Genomic DNA, 15,655 nt, shown 5'->3' with positions numbered 1-15,655 from the left:
TCCGTGCTTTGACATCCAAGGAGCAGCTAGCATGTAAGTGCATGGGATAAAATAATGTCTGAAGGTATAAAATTTACTGCTACCTTAGTAAATATACTATTAAAAATCATTCTAAGCTATTCAATGCTGGATGCATTGAGTAATAAACATTCAAAACATTTTTGCTGTGTGGAATATTAGAAAATATTTTACGTATCATTTTGGAATAGTATTGGATATTGGAGAACATAAACAATGTGATATTCATTAAGTTTTTAAAATGTTTTCAGAAGAAATAGGTACATCGAAATCTACCTATGCCGGTAGGCTGCGCTGAAAGAATTTTTTTTTATGTTACAGTCTTCCCTGTGAAGACCAGTGATGGGGTGCTCCCCAATGCTCCCCAAGCTCGACGGGTTGAAGTTCACTACAGCCTTAATGATAATTGTCTCCGAAGGAGTTTAGGAAAAATCCAAAACTCAGTAATACCCCTCCCCCCCTTTTTGTCTAGAATCTACATAGATGGTGATACTACCAACTTTTTCCAAGTCAGCTTCATGTGCTGCAAATAATAAACTGTGTGTACTTGTCTATCTACACTTTGATCAAAAACTGTCATGTGTAATGATTAACCTACTGCTAGTAATTAAATATGCTTTGCTGGCTCCAAGTATATAGAGTGAATAATTGGAAGGAACTACTCTTCATGTACAATGTAATATTTTCTTGCCAAATTATTGCCATATTATTTTACACTACTCATCCTTAGAAACACTTAATGATAGATTTTGCACCAAACAAAATATTTTCACTTACCATGGTACATAAGTGTTTCTACAACAATGTGATCCTTTCTCTCCAGCCAATTACAACAATTCCCGTTCTTCGCAAGTACTCTGAATATCCTAGCTGAGGTATTTCACATGAAACCACAAAATTTTCACCCTCCTACCTTTATTTTTTTCCCTTCCTGGAACTAGGGAGATTCTGCAACCATAACTTCCATATTCCTAACCCTCCAGCCAATCACAATACTGCTCCACACTCATCCTAGAGGGGAAGTTGCCTCATTGGACAAGGATCCTGGAAAGCTGCTCCAGAGATCTATTGCACCCCCGTACAAAAGGCAGGGAACCTTGGAAGGGTGTGGGGAAAGTACAGTGGGGGAGTTAACATGCTTAAGATTAGGTCAAGGAAGCAATGAGAAATATTACAAATGCAATCTGAGTCACCATATGAAGGTAAAAGGAGGGGGAGTGGACAGTAAGGAGGGTTAGGAATGAAGAGGGGAGGGGAGGGGTGAAGCCATAGCCTAAATTGCATTTAGGTGCTTCTCCAGCAACATATGTTGTAAAACTTTGGCAAACCACTACTGGTAATTAATAACAAAACAAGCAACAATAAAAAATATAGTTCAAATTCAAACTGACAATTTAAAATGCATATTTAAAATAAAAACTTTTAATACATGTCAAAAGATATCAGACATTCCTTATTACAGCTATTCTGCAAACTCTTGTGTAGCCTCAGCTCTCTGCAGGCTATTTATAAACACATATCTCTGATAATGATGGAGAGAAGTAAATTCTAGTTTCGTACCATTGCCTAAACTCACAAATTCATGAAAAAGGGCATCAAACCAAATGTTTGGTCAAATGGTGCCATATGCTCAATTCCTGTCCATCAGAGGCACCCAAGGTTAGAATGATCATACATTTCCCAGCATTCACACCACTATTATCCCATTCTTGCAGATGAAACTCACCAGGATATCGGCATCGATGACGTACCAGCGCCGGACTACATCGTCCACGAGGACACGCCTGAACGATTCAGGGTCACGCACACACTCATCGCCCATGGCCACGTGCCGCAGCTCTGTGCCTATAGTCCACTTATAATCTGAACCTGGCTTCTGCGAACAGAAATCCTGGTACTCCGCAAACAGGATGCTCTCGCGCACGTCTTCATCTCCTGGAACAAGTCACCAAGCGCACCCACTTGCTAAGGCATGAGAACACAAATCTCTGGTCCTAAACTGCTGCAGGGCAGTGCAACCTCATTCTCTGAAACAGGTAAGCATACAGCTAGCTCCACATGCTGAGGCACCAGGCATGCACTTCACAACCTCAACTCGGCTGCAGGTCTGTTCCACCCTCGTCTTCCGGAAAAGGTCAGCATGCACGTCCACATGCCTGCACCTCATTGACTCTATTCGACTGTAAGGCCCTGGAAGATGTCAGACCGCATTCCCCCTTTTCTGAGGCACAAGTCAAGCACTTTACAGGCACTATTTGGTTGCAAGGCAATTATCGTTCCCTGAAACAACTGAGCAGGCAACCCCACCTGTTCAGGCATGATGCACACAATTCACTAGCTCTACTCGAATGCAAGGTAGTTTCCTAAGCCATCAGCCACAAACTTCACTTCCTCGACTAAGCTGCAAAGCAGTGCCATATTTGTCCCCTGGAATGGAACAAGCACCCTCACCTTTCGAGGCTTTTGCCAAGTAACTTGACTGGCTATACTCAACTAAAAAGCAGAGCCATCCTTGTTTCATGGAACAAGAAAGCACGCACACAGACCTTCTGAGTAATGAACCATGCAATTCATTGACTCTACTTGACTGTAAGGTAGTAACATCTTTGTTCCCTTAAACACATCAGACATAATACCAACCAGCTGAGGCATCAGCCATGCACTACATTGGCTCTACTCGATTGCAATGTTATGCCATACTTCCACCCTAAAACAAGTCAGCATGCATATCCATCAGCTGAGGCATAATACATGCACTTCACTTACTTAAATGGGCTGCAAATTAATGCTATCCTTGTTCCTGTACTGGGATCAAACTCGGATCCCAATACATTGCAAGTCCTGTGAAAAACACAACAGGAGCCAAATGTACTCTTTGCTGGAATTAGGGGCAGAGAGGGGTTACTGGTGTACATTTAAGAAAGACAGAGCTGGGATCACCAATTAATACTGAAAAATTCATGCACACATTGAAAAGCATCTATAAGAAAGCAAAGCCAGCAAACATTAGAATGCACACAGCAAGAAATTATCAAGTACAATATATTTAGGGCTAATGCCAATCTAGCATCAGAAAAAATTAAATATTACTTAACTATTACAAACACAGATAACAAGATAACATGATAACAATTACTACAAGGCATTCCATTTTAACGTTAAATATTTAATGCTAAAATATGCCCTGAAAAAAAGTTGACATCAAGTTAAGGGCCTTAACACAAAATACAGGAGAAAGCGAATACAAATAAATACAGGGAATATGGTAATGATTACAGCTACAAATAGAGCAAGAAATATTATACGACAGTCTCAGTTGCCCAAGGAAAAAATGACAATTTCAGATAGCATAACTCTCTAATGCAACAAGGCGCAAATGTATAAAAGCTCCTGCAAACAGTAACATGAGGCAAGTAACAGTCAAAATACCATATCAATGATTTGGATCATAGAAGGGAAGTGAACCCTATTAAAAAACATTATGTGCCTCTCTAGGCACAACTAATTATGGCGAAGTAGAAACATAGCAAAGAGTGAGACAAACCAAAAGTTACACCAAAGAAAAGTTTGAGATGGCTGCCAGTAGGATCAAGATGGCTTCCTTCATAGGTTCAACCATCCATGCACGCAATAGGGATGCATTTTTTCTAGAGGAAACTAGACATGCACGGCGATTGTGACGAGTGTAAATTAAATATAACTTTTAAATGAAGGGCAGCCATATTCTTCCTGTGAATGCACTATTTTGATGTACTTTCTGCAATACTTGAACAGCTAATGCTTCTGTTCGGATTCAGAGATAATTACTGGATTGTTCAGGTGTGTGACCATGATTGTGGACATGCTCTCGTACAGAAACAGGCCCTCTTGCTTTTTCAAGCTGTGAAAATAGTTTGAGCCATGCATTAGTATTTTTTATGTTTTCTAGGTAAATATATCCACTCAAAAGACCTTTGAAATGTTCTTGTGATCATGTGGTCTTCTGATTCCTGCAGTAGTAAAAAAACAGTGCAGGGCTCTCACAATTACTGATTTAACTCACTGACACGATACCAGTGTACATTACAGGAGTGGTATTTATCTCCTTCAAACTACGCCCATATGTTCCTGGTGCCATGATTTTCCTTTCCTCTTCTTCTTTGTGGCCCCCACCACCTGATGCAGGATAGGGGTGTAGATACAACCTGGAGCCATTTTTTGTCGCATGTGCGAGCACTTGCGTACATGCATTGTGCTTCTGATTTTGATGTAAGAGTTTGGCGTTGTTGCATGAATCAATACGAGTCTTGGTAACACTCGTCACTCCGCATATTAAAATTCTGGGGCCGCCAGAGCGAGGGATATAAAGGGCAATACACATCCCTTCTTCACATGGATTTTCATGTCTGATTTACTTATTTTTTTGGTTGATTTCAATCTGAAACCCGCACCGAGCCTAAGATTATCTCTTATGATTTTATTGGCCGTCCATACAGCTACTTTCTGCCCAAATTTCATTTCTGGAGATTTTCTAATTTTATTGGCTGTTTCTGCTAATACTTTGCTATCTTGGTGTCTTTCCTTAAAGTTAGTACTCTTGGAATATGCTAGATTGTGGAGAAGACATGACTCGTCAAGCGAATTCACCCCCATGCCACCCCTCAATAATTTTTTTCCTGGATCCCAGAAATTATATCATGGAAGATGTGCTTCAAACAGCAACTTATTAAAAAACAGAATTAACTACACATGCACTTTTTTTAATCCTCCTTCTCATACAAGGCATAACTAACAGCACATTGAGTGCTTATAGTACAAGGATGCTTGTTTTATAGTGTTCAGGTTTAGTATTAAAATGAAACCTATTCAAAACAGCGCTTTTTACCAATTTCTCTCATTTATGACTATGTGATTAGTAAAAATGAAAAATGTTATGGTTCTCTATTGCCTCCTACGATTAGATGTATAGTGGCTGCTCCTTCAAATTATGGAAAGACTTGCTTGATTCTTTCACTTCTGGAACATACCTGTGGCATTCGTTTTGAAAAAGTGTATTTATAGAGCACATCTCTAGAACAGCCGAAATATCAAAGTTTAACACTTTCAAGCCCAGCTATCATGTTATTGTTTTGGCCTGACATCCCAGCCATTTTTTGTTATTTTCATTAAAATTTTAAAATTTTATTTTGAGAAAGAATTGAAATATCTTTACAGCTATCAAATCTTTGAGAGTATATACTTCATGAAAAAAGGAATTTATCTCGTATTTTGATAGTAAAATATTTTTATTTTATTTTGAAAAAGTGCTTTTTTATGTATTTATAGAAAACTCAGACATTATTATATAAGATTAAAATAAATTATTTATATCAATGTATTTACATCTTTTTCTTATAAATATGAATTAGACAGTTATTACATTGTAAAAAATTAAATCTTACATAAATATTTTACATTGGCCATTTTTTTACACTGTAAGAAAAAAATATTATCAGATATCAAATGCTTTAGAATTGATACTTTCTAAAATAAAAATAAATAATTGCCTAGCGAATTGCAAACACTGTTTAGATCAAGTATAATAATTTCAAAAAAAAAAATAATTTTACATGTATCATAAATTTGTACACTGTAAAAATGTATTTACATAACTATATTATAATCTAGAAACATTTTGTTCTCGATATAAAACCTTATCAGTTACTACTTGTAGGGTAATGAATACTATTTGAGTGTATCAAACTCACACCAAATACAATTATTTTACATGTAATTTTCTAAACTGTAAAAAACACCTATTTATATAGTGGAATAAAACTCTCAAACACTGATACTATCAATAAAAAAATCAATTACTGCTTGGAGGGTTATAAATACTGTTTACAGCAAAACACACTTCGAGAATGATGATAATAAAACACATACAATGATCCAACATCTGTTTGCATGCCTTCTGAATTTCACGTGTCCAAAAAGACATTTTTTTTTTTATTTCACATAATTTCCCTTAGTGTGGTATAGCCTAAAGCAACCTGGGATACACAATGCCACCTGACACTGAGAGCACCACCAGCATGTTTCTCTTCGTGTTGCTTTTCCTGTTTCTGCTTTTCCTTTTTCTGAACAGACTTTACAAATCCGTGTCGGCTGAGATTTTTTTTCTGTAGGAGGAATTTTGTCAGGGAAGTGCCTTCCTGTAAGCCTGTTTGCGTTCGAAGCACTGCCCACATCTTCATTTTCATTTTCCGCTCCACCTTTTTTGACCAATTCTTCTCCCAACTCTTGCATGAATGTTGCAAGATGGCAGCGCTTTTTGTCGTCTGCTCTTCGTGTCTCCTTGAACAAAATGAAAGCATTCACAATAGACATTACAAAGAGGTGGAAGAACAATTTTTTCCACCACTTTAGCTGTTTTCGCTTGAATGGGTAATATGCTATTAGCTGATCATTTCTGTCTACTCCAGTTTTGTGAAGATTGTAGTCCAGTATGGCATCGGGCTTTGATTTAGTCTGTTGGCCTTCCTTTGTTTGAACAACTTTCTCAGTGCATGTTGCTTGATGAGCTGTTGACAAAACTAAAACATCTCTCGTGTCTTTCCATTTTATACAAAGGAGATGATTTCTTCTCATATAAACCATTTCTTGTTTCTTTATTTTTTTCCTTACAATAGCATCTTTTGGCAGTTCTTTGCGATTTGGCATGCATGTGCCTACAGCTTTAGTTTTACGTTGCCAGAGATAGTCAAAAACAACAGGCGAACTGTAAAATCTATCCATATAGACAGTGTATCCCTTGTCAAAATAATCAGCTAATATTCTTTTCAAAAGTTAAAGAATGCTATTATCTGCAGCACCTTTCCCAGTGTAGACTTCCATTTTTAGCATATAGCCTGTTGATGAATCACATACCACAAATAATTTGATACCATATTTTTCGGGTTTGTTTTTTCATGTACACGCGGAATATGATGCGTCCTCTAAATCCACACATGCCTTCATCCACTGTAAGGTTGGCATACGGAATGAAACTGGATGAGAAGGCTGTACAAAGGTGATCAAAATAAGGCCGAATTTTGTGTAAGGGATCATGGCCAATTTCGTTCCGGGGTACACAAGTTATATTGTCATTTATGTGAAGATTTGCCAAAATAGAACTAAAACGGTTGCGGCTCATGATGGATGGTGCAAACTGTGTGGATATGAATGCAGATTTTGACCAGTAGTCTCGTAGTCTTGGCTTTTAGACGAGACACATATGAATTACGATGGCAAAAAATAAATATATTTCTTACAGTTTCGCTGGTACCCAAGAACTTCACATGCTATTTTTCTTCAATTTATTTGCACGTCTTTGTCTTTCAACAATTGAAGCTGCATACTTGTTTGTCTCGTGTTTGATTAGTTTTACTACGGGTGCTGGAAAGAAAATCAAAAAGCAGTCAAGAGGTGTGGATGTTTCGTCAAGGGGTGCTGAGACACCACTGTGTTCCTGAAATGATGGCAGTGGTGGGGGAGTATCAATAGGTGACCACCCCAACTCAGCATCAGTGACCATTCCTGGTTCTTTACTGCGTTTTCTTTTACTCCGGTTTGTGCCAGATGTGCCTGGAATATCCGGGTGAACAATGGTGTCGTTTTCATTTTCTACAACAGAAATTATCGGCAGGAGTTATTTATTTTATAAATGTAGCCTAAAGTAAAGATATGAATAAAGAAATATTGCTACTGAAATAGGCCTATACTTTTGGAAAATAATAATTATTCCTAACACTAATTCAATCAAGGCTTGAAACAAAATTGTAGTAATTATAATAATGTGAAATAATTGTTTCTTCCAAAATACCAATTACATAGCGTATATTGGCATAGGCTCAAACGCTATGACACTGCATCAGAGAAAAAAATTGAGAGTTCAGCTATGTTGCTGGAATTATTTTATTACATTACATTTATTTTATATGATGCAAATTATTTACTTACTAACTTTTGAGAACTCATTTCGTACAATTCCTAAACAAATAACATTTTGTACAAATGCTTACTCTCTTTACAGAGCAGAAATGAAATAAATAATTTATCTTACCTTCATCAGTGCTGCTAGGATGAAAATCTGGGTCTGCATCTGAATCGTCCTTTTCCACTTCGCCATCCGAAGCAGAATCGTAAATAAATTCAACTGTCTTATCTCCACTATTATATTCATCCATTTTTCATCACAGAAATATTCCGCCACTTGCCAATACAACTAAAATTCGCGGGGAAATAATTTTACAGCGCAAGTAAAAAAACACCCGCTATTTAGTTACAAAAAGGAATACCAGATAGCAGTAGCGAACAAAACACGTTAGTAGAGAAAGAAAAACGAGTTACGAAGAAATGGAATATGTTACGGCCAATAAGTTCCTAAAAATCCAACAGATAGCAGCACTTATATGAAGAAAATATACAGTAGAGACCCAAGAAAAAGTACGAAAAGCTTTTGCTCGATAATCATTCGGCAGTTCAAATCAGTTCATTTAAATGTGTAAGCCCGAGCGTGCCTCGGGCTTGGGCCGTTCATTACTTAACCTAAGCCCGATACATACTCGGGCTTGGGCTTTAAAGTGTTAACTCTCGTATTGGAAAACAGAGGAAATAAAAAATTTTAATTTCTTGAAAATAAGAATTAATCAATTCCATCCACGCTTCCACTGCAAAGTCGACTGTTACTACCTAGAGCAAAAATACATCCAGATGCCGGATAGCTGTAATTTCATAATTTTGTTTCAAATTGACAAACTAAGTTATAAACATGTGTTTTTTTCTTACCATGTTTGCACTGATATAAGCTTTAAGAAACATAAATCTATTTCCAGACACTGTGGGATCAGTGGCAATGATTGGCTTAAATATAATAGCTAAAGATTTTTCCTTTACATAAAGACTATTACAGAAGTGGTTCAGATCAGGATATAGCGTTCTGCATTTGTGGGAAGATAAACAAATGTGATTTTGTTTGACTCACAAAGTTTCAATATGTCTTCAGAGAAGTGCGTTAAAAGGCTGTCACCAATAACAACTTTGTTACCTTCACAAGACTTTGCCCAAGGCCAAACAATGGTTTTAAACCAGTCCATGAACATATCCTCGTCAATCCATTTGGATTCTGACAGGTAGTAACGAGCCCTGGGTGGGCCTCCTGACAACCAAGTGTCATATATTTGTTCTGCCTTATAACAGATGTAAGGTTGCAATAACTCCTCATTTGCCATTCCTGCAAACATGAGGGAAATACAGCTTTTTGAGCTGTTCAAAATCTGTTCTGGGTATTTTTTACCCTGTTTAAAAAATTCTTTTGATGAGTCAGAGTTATTACTCAGGTTGGTTTCATTGTAGTTCAGTATGTTGGCAGGGGGTGTGTTGCCAAAAGTCAGTTTAAAGTTTTCAAAGTATTTTGAAACCTCATCAAGGCTGATCATTGCTTGCCTATGGGTGATAATTCTACTCATGCGTAGTCTGAGATCGGGATATCTGGACAAAAATCCGCTAAACCATTCTTCATCAGACACCTGATGGCCTTCTTCTCCTAATACATTTTCACGACAAGGCATATGCAGGGTGGCCACCCATTTGACATTTTGAAATTCCTGGTTTTTTCCAGGTTTTCTCAACTCACTGAAATTGCATGGCAACAAACTTGAAAATTATAAATCACAACAAATAATGGCTGTAAAATATTTTTAACGCCGTAAAATTATTGAACTACATAGGAATTATTACAATTAGGTATATACACTTAGAAGATAACAGGAAATGGACAACTTACTTGTTACTTTCTTTTCATTGAAATCTCATCTTCAATTAATGCAGCTGCTTTTGCTGCATCTGCTAGCAGTTTAGCCTTCTTGGCTTCCAATTCCTTAATTTCTAAGGCTTTCCTTTTCTTTTCTTGGATAGCAACTGACTCTTCATGCTTTTGTTTTCGCTTGATTTCTGATATTTCCACATATTTCGCATGAGCATTCCGGCACGAATGGATAAGACTTTTATCAATTAGAACTTTTCCTATGCCCCCTAAAATTGATACAGAATCATACACCTGTCTTAATGCTATCAGGCTCTCTTCATGTTGATTTTCAACAAGGCATTCTGCATTTACTGAAAAGCCCCTTTCCACCGATGCATTTCCATGGGACATAATCAGCATCATTTTAACCAACAATGTAAGGTTTGGTGAAAGCTTATCAACATCAACCACTTGCATCCAAAATTTATCCAACCTTACTTCATTTCTTCTGTACGATTTTACAGTTTCCAGCAGATATGGTAACTTGCATAGCTCCCTAAATTCACTTTTTATTTTGTCTGCTAACAAACCAGCCATCCACCTCTTCTCAACAAGTGCATCTAAAAGTTTTTGCATCCTGTGTTGAGCTAATGTGGGACTAGCACAAATTACTGCTGGATCCAAGCAGGATACATTCTTTGATAACCTAAATGAGAGAGGCGACTTAGAAAGAATCTTTTGTACAAATGATTTGTAGAATTTGACACAATCATGTTTGAAATGAAGAATATCTACTTCTTTCACATGTAATTTAGAGTTCTTTAATGCATCTTTTGTGGAAAATCCCAAGTCAACATTCTTTGCAAATATAAGATTGTCACTGAGTGTTAGATCTATCTTCGTGATATCTTTGTTCTCAATTATATCTCCTTTCACAAACCTTTCCATTACAGATTTGACCATCAAATGAAGAGCACTATACAGAAAAGGAGCCATTGGAGCTTCATTCTGAAATTCCTTAAGGAAAGGCTCCACTTCTGCTGCCATGGCACTAAAAAAAGCTAATTTAGGCCCAAGAAGTTTGTCATTTAAAAATTCAGAAACAATTCTGTAGCTTTCACAATCTGGAACTTTCTTTTGTTTGGTAACATTGCTAGTGTACAAAAGTAAGTCAGGTAGCATAGCCTGAGCCCTGGATGCCACTTTAGCATTTTCCACCCATCTAACTGAACAGAACTTGTGGGGGAATCTGGATGAGTTTGTGTAACTTATAAAATCTCCTCTCCTAGAAGGTGAATTTTTGAACAAATTGTACAATGCCCTTAAAAACTGAACCAACTTCCAGCCTGTAGATGTAACACCTGTCTTAAAAGCATTATGCACAGTGTGCAGACCACATGTTCCTAATTGAAGAAAGTAAGGAGCATCAACATTCCCTTCATGTAAAACATATTCAAGGTCTTTAACTACTTTAAGATTTACATTTGGCCCATCCATAGAAATTTGAATGGTTTTCTCAAGAAGCTGAGGAGGGACTAATTCTTGAATAGCTCCCAGAAGGTCACTGGCACAGGTCTTATTAAGGAAAGCAGAAGTGAAGTATCTACTAGTTACCTCATTGTTATCATTGTCCCAAAATTTGACATGAATGTCCATTTGCTGATGTTGGGAGATTTTATTCAAGCTTTCATCAAATGCCAAAACAACATGAGGACAACTATTTAACTTATTTTTTAGTTTTTCAGTGAAATAAGGAGCTATTCCATGTACTACTGTGTAAGCTAACTTTGTTCTCTGTATCTGCAATTTACTAGCTATGGTACTGTCAGCAAACATGATGGGTAGCAAAGATGCCAAACCAGCAGCACTCCTAAATGACAAATGAAACATAACACTTGCTAAACACCATAAAATCTCTGCCTTGGACGTTTCTTCGTTAACAAGAAAAGTTTTTAATGCCGGAACTACACTGCTTGAGCAAGGCAAATCTAAAGATGGTGTAAGTGTTACAACCGAAGATGTAGGCTTTAAATCTTGTTTTTTCTTAACAAACACATCCATAGGTAAAGATCTTGCCTTATTTGCTGCCGCAAATGTGTGCTTTGCACCTTTAGCATGACTAACAAGGGCGGTTCTACCCATACTACTAATATTGATTTTTCCATTACACAATTTGCACAATGCATTTGTACTACACTTGGGGTCCCTTTCCACCCACTCAAATTCATCTTTGTACTTATCACTGTACGTGGTAACGGAACACTTCGGCATATTAATTACACACTGTTGCAGATCACATAACCTTACTGTACAGAAAATAGTTATATTTACATCATAAAACAAATAGTTGTTACATCAAACTCTTTCTGTTGTTCACGTAAATAGGATATATTCATCATAAAACAAATATATGCAAAATCAAACTCAAATGCGGCGATTTATATTAAACAATTACTGTAAACATAAGACGGACTTGAGCCACGCACAAAAATACTTCAATTCATAAATCCTCAAATGCTGCGCGTATGGACTTCTAAACGTAATATTCCAACATCTAACACACTTCACTTGCGTAGAAAATCGTATAACCTTGTCCGAGCACTAAAACTGTACAAGATGGCGAAGCGCGCGTGGCCGTGTACGAACGAGGAAGCAAACAAGTCATGTGACTTGACTGCTAGAATGCATGCTGGGAGAAATATCGATCGATCGCTGTGCGCGTGCGTACCTGCGCAAGCAGACTCGTCACATTTTTTTTTAATAGACATCGAAAACTGTGGTTACTCGCCATCATAATGCGTTATTTTAACTTACATTTAATAAGATAATTATTATTTAAAGAGTTTATACAACAAATGTATTGGAAAGCTAAGGTTATTTACTGCTGATGCGTATACATTTCATGATGAAAAATCCCGCACATACACGTTCCCGACTCTCTACGAAAATTCCTGGCTTTTTCAAGGTATTCCCGGTGCTCACGAAACTTCACGGTTATTTCACGGATTTCCCGATTTCCCGGTTGAGTGGCCACCCTGCATATGTCAAGTGAAGTGAAAGGTAACCCCCATTCTGCTACCTTAGCTGCGTAAGCAGCAACAACCTGTTCTTCAGCTTCTGAAAATATTGGCTGTTTGCCGCGAAGACCTTTCAATTTTCCAGAAATGTGATCACTTAAAGTGGACTTTGGTAAAGAATATTTCTTTGCAGCAGCTCTAAATGATATATTTTTGTCTTTGATTTCTTGAATGGCTTTTTGCAAAGTACATATCAATCACACATTTTCACTCATTGAGCTCTCACTAACATCACTAACAGTAATAAGTTTATTAAATAAAACTTAAAAACAACTCAGGTAAACATAGGTAACAAACACTCTCTTCACTAACCTCTAAATATCAAAGTTGTGGTATTTGATAGGAAGTGCGGTAGCATATGTGAGTAGGCCTAGAGTTCACAGCGCCGAATCTCACTCAGCCAAAGTGTCAGGGTCAAAACTGGATTAACCCTCAAATATTTTTTTCCTGATTAACAAAATACGCTTTAAACTATCAATATCTTGTTCGCGAGAAAATATTGAACAGAATTATTTCAAATAATAAAACATATTTGTCGATAAATATCAATTCTTATAAACCTTAGTTAGACAAAGATGTTTTTCCCCCCCAAAAAGTGAGCAATTTTTATTCCTGCAAGTGACGGAGGAAAAAATGCATCAAAGACTCTAATACTCATACAACTGTTTAGCTTGTGTTTTGAAATATCTTCCAATGCAATTATCATTGCTATATTGCATTAGGTGAGTTTGTGGTTAAGATTATAAAAATAGCCTGCATGCTGCCCGGGTCAAGATGGTTCTACGGTACTATAAAAGATTCTCTTTTGTGTTTTCCTGAGCTACTTAGTTTAATGATAATATAAGTTTTGTTTTGAGTCAATGAGATTGTACTGATATTGAAGATTTTATCAATAACATCATAAATTTAAATTGGTCAGTAACTCAATTGAAACTATAATTAATGCTGTGTGTGTGGATGTATTTATAATAAAAAAAATTAAAGTTAAACTGAGTTAAATATTGAGACATTTGCCAGTCTTTATATGGATTTAGTCTGGTATTAAATTAAATGTTGCTAGAGATCTTTGAATACTGTTTTGAAATTTATATTTTGATATGAGGTAAAATTTAGGTTGCCTCCGGTCATTTCAGTCGAGGACAAATATATAATATTAGCTTTACTAAGACCGATAAAGATACCACAAACATTAGAATTTATTTGCTTCTAATGTCATTTAAGAGTGAGCGATAGTAAAATTTTTTTCTGCAGATTGGAATGAAATTTTGTCAAAAGTTTTATTTAGCTACTGTTGTTGTCTGTACGTAGTTTCGAAATTTTTCATATAATTTTAATTGAGATATTAAACATTAAGTTTTAATAATTTAAAGCAGTTTTATACAGAATTTTAAAAAGTCTCGTGTCTGACGCGTTGACTATATAGGCATGTAACCTTCTTGTTTACTAAAATAAAATTTCGTGTTAATAGGTGCATAAATTCTATCATAAAATAATTAAATTATAAATATCTGCATAATGCAGAAGTGCAGTCTTTTATGAAATCGCCTCTTACACGTTACTAACATATTGTAGAGAGATGGGATGAAGCCCTTATAGAGACAAAGCACCATGGATATTTGTTAAGGCTAAAATATGTCAGAGCTATATCTGGGAAAGCCAAACGAAGATCAGTTAATATTACCAATTTTTCACACGTAGCGAGTGCAGACGTCTGTGAAACTATTTCCACATAAGTTCGTATTCGACGAATCAAAATGTAAGTTAAACTATTATACAGTAGAAAGAATACTGCATCGTTTGATACCTAACATATGTCTGTGCACTGCCTGGAAACTCTAATCGAAGGTTAGTTAAAAGTCCAATTTCGCGTTGTTTTTCGAATTTTACACGCAGCCGTTTAAAAATAATACGCGCTGAAGAGCCCTGAACAGTGCTGCTAAGGATTGAGCAGCGGGAACTTCCCTGAACCAGTTACTACCTGGCTCGTGGTGGCGACTGGCGAGACCGCGCTAAGCCGCTTATCTCTCTTCAAGATCAGGAAAGGGGGCAGTGCCTTGTTACCTGCCTCTTTCTGACCACTGAACCATGGAAGTGCAGAGTGTATCAGTGCTGTCGTTCAAGTTCCTTGTGCCAGCTGAAAGAAACTTGCATCCACAGCTCCTATGTTCAATTAATAATTAGTAATCATATTGAATTATTTATAATTAATTTTTATTAACGTTACCTTATTTTTCCCTGTTCACTTACAATTTTGTTTATCTCACACGTCTGCCTCCCTACTCTCAGTACGCCTTCATGGCCAGTGACAGTAAACCTTGTTATCATTAAAGCCCGTTATGTAATGACACGGAAACGTAATCAAACCGAAACGCATCTCGTAAACGCAAGACGACCATTTACGGTACTCCGTCAGCTCGTTCTACAGAGTACGGATTTCACAGAAACATAACAAAACTTGCGCCAATAAGCGTAAAAAATACTGACGTCAGCAACATCATTGTAAACAAGATCAAACGTGAAATTTTAAACATGCATTGGTTTTTATGTTTAGTTTACGTTGAATTGTGCATGATGACTTCTGTTTGATGCATTTAACTAGTCAAACGGCTTATAATTAGAGACGTCTGAATTTCGCGAATAGATTTCGTGACTGGTTGTATTGCATATCACTGCATCTCATATTCACGTAACTGATTAGGTGCTTGTTACTCTCGCGCGTCTGGGCACTTAAATATATATATGTCAAATATCGTACCACACGTACGGTAATGTATGATTAATCACTAGAGACCTGCAAAATTCGCGGATTCATTCG

At 36.8% G+C, this 15,655-nt stretch overlaps 1 protein-coding gene across 1 annotated transcript in view; it reads right to left on the bottom strand.

The window, feature by feature from the left end:
- LOC134527322 (sphingomyelin phosphodiesterase 5-like) overlaps positions 1–15,655 on the bottom strand; it is a 112,118-nt gene that overhangs the window by 7,930 nt on the left and 88,533 nt on the right. The window contains exon 4 of the mRNA XM_063359891.1: positions 1,745–1,953. Within this exon, the coding sequence (XP_063215961.1) occupies positions 1,745–1,953 (209 nt within the window). The remainder of the gene's footprint in view (positions 1–1,744; positions 1,954–15,655) is intronic.

The sequence above is a fragment of the Bacillus rossius genome, chromosome 1 (assembly GCF_032445375.1).
Source record: "Bacillus rossius redtenbacheri isolate Brsri chromosome 1, Brsri_v3, whole genome shotgun sequence".
NCBI lineage: Eukaryota > Metazoa > Arthropoda > Insecta > Phasmatodea > Bacillidae > Bacillus > Bacillus rossius.
The sequence above is the reverse complement of the archived record's forward strand: the minus strand, read 5'-3'. Positions and strand labels throughout refer to the sequence as shown.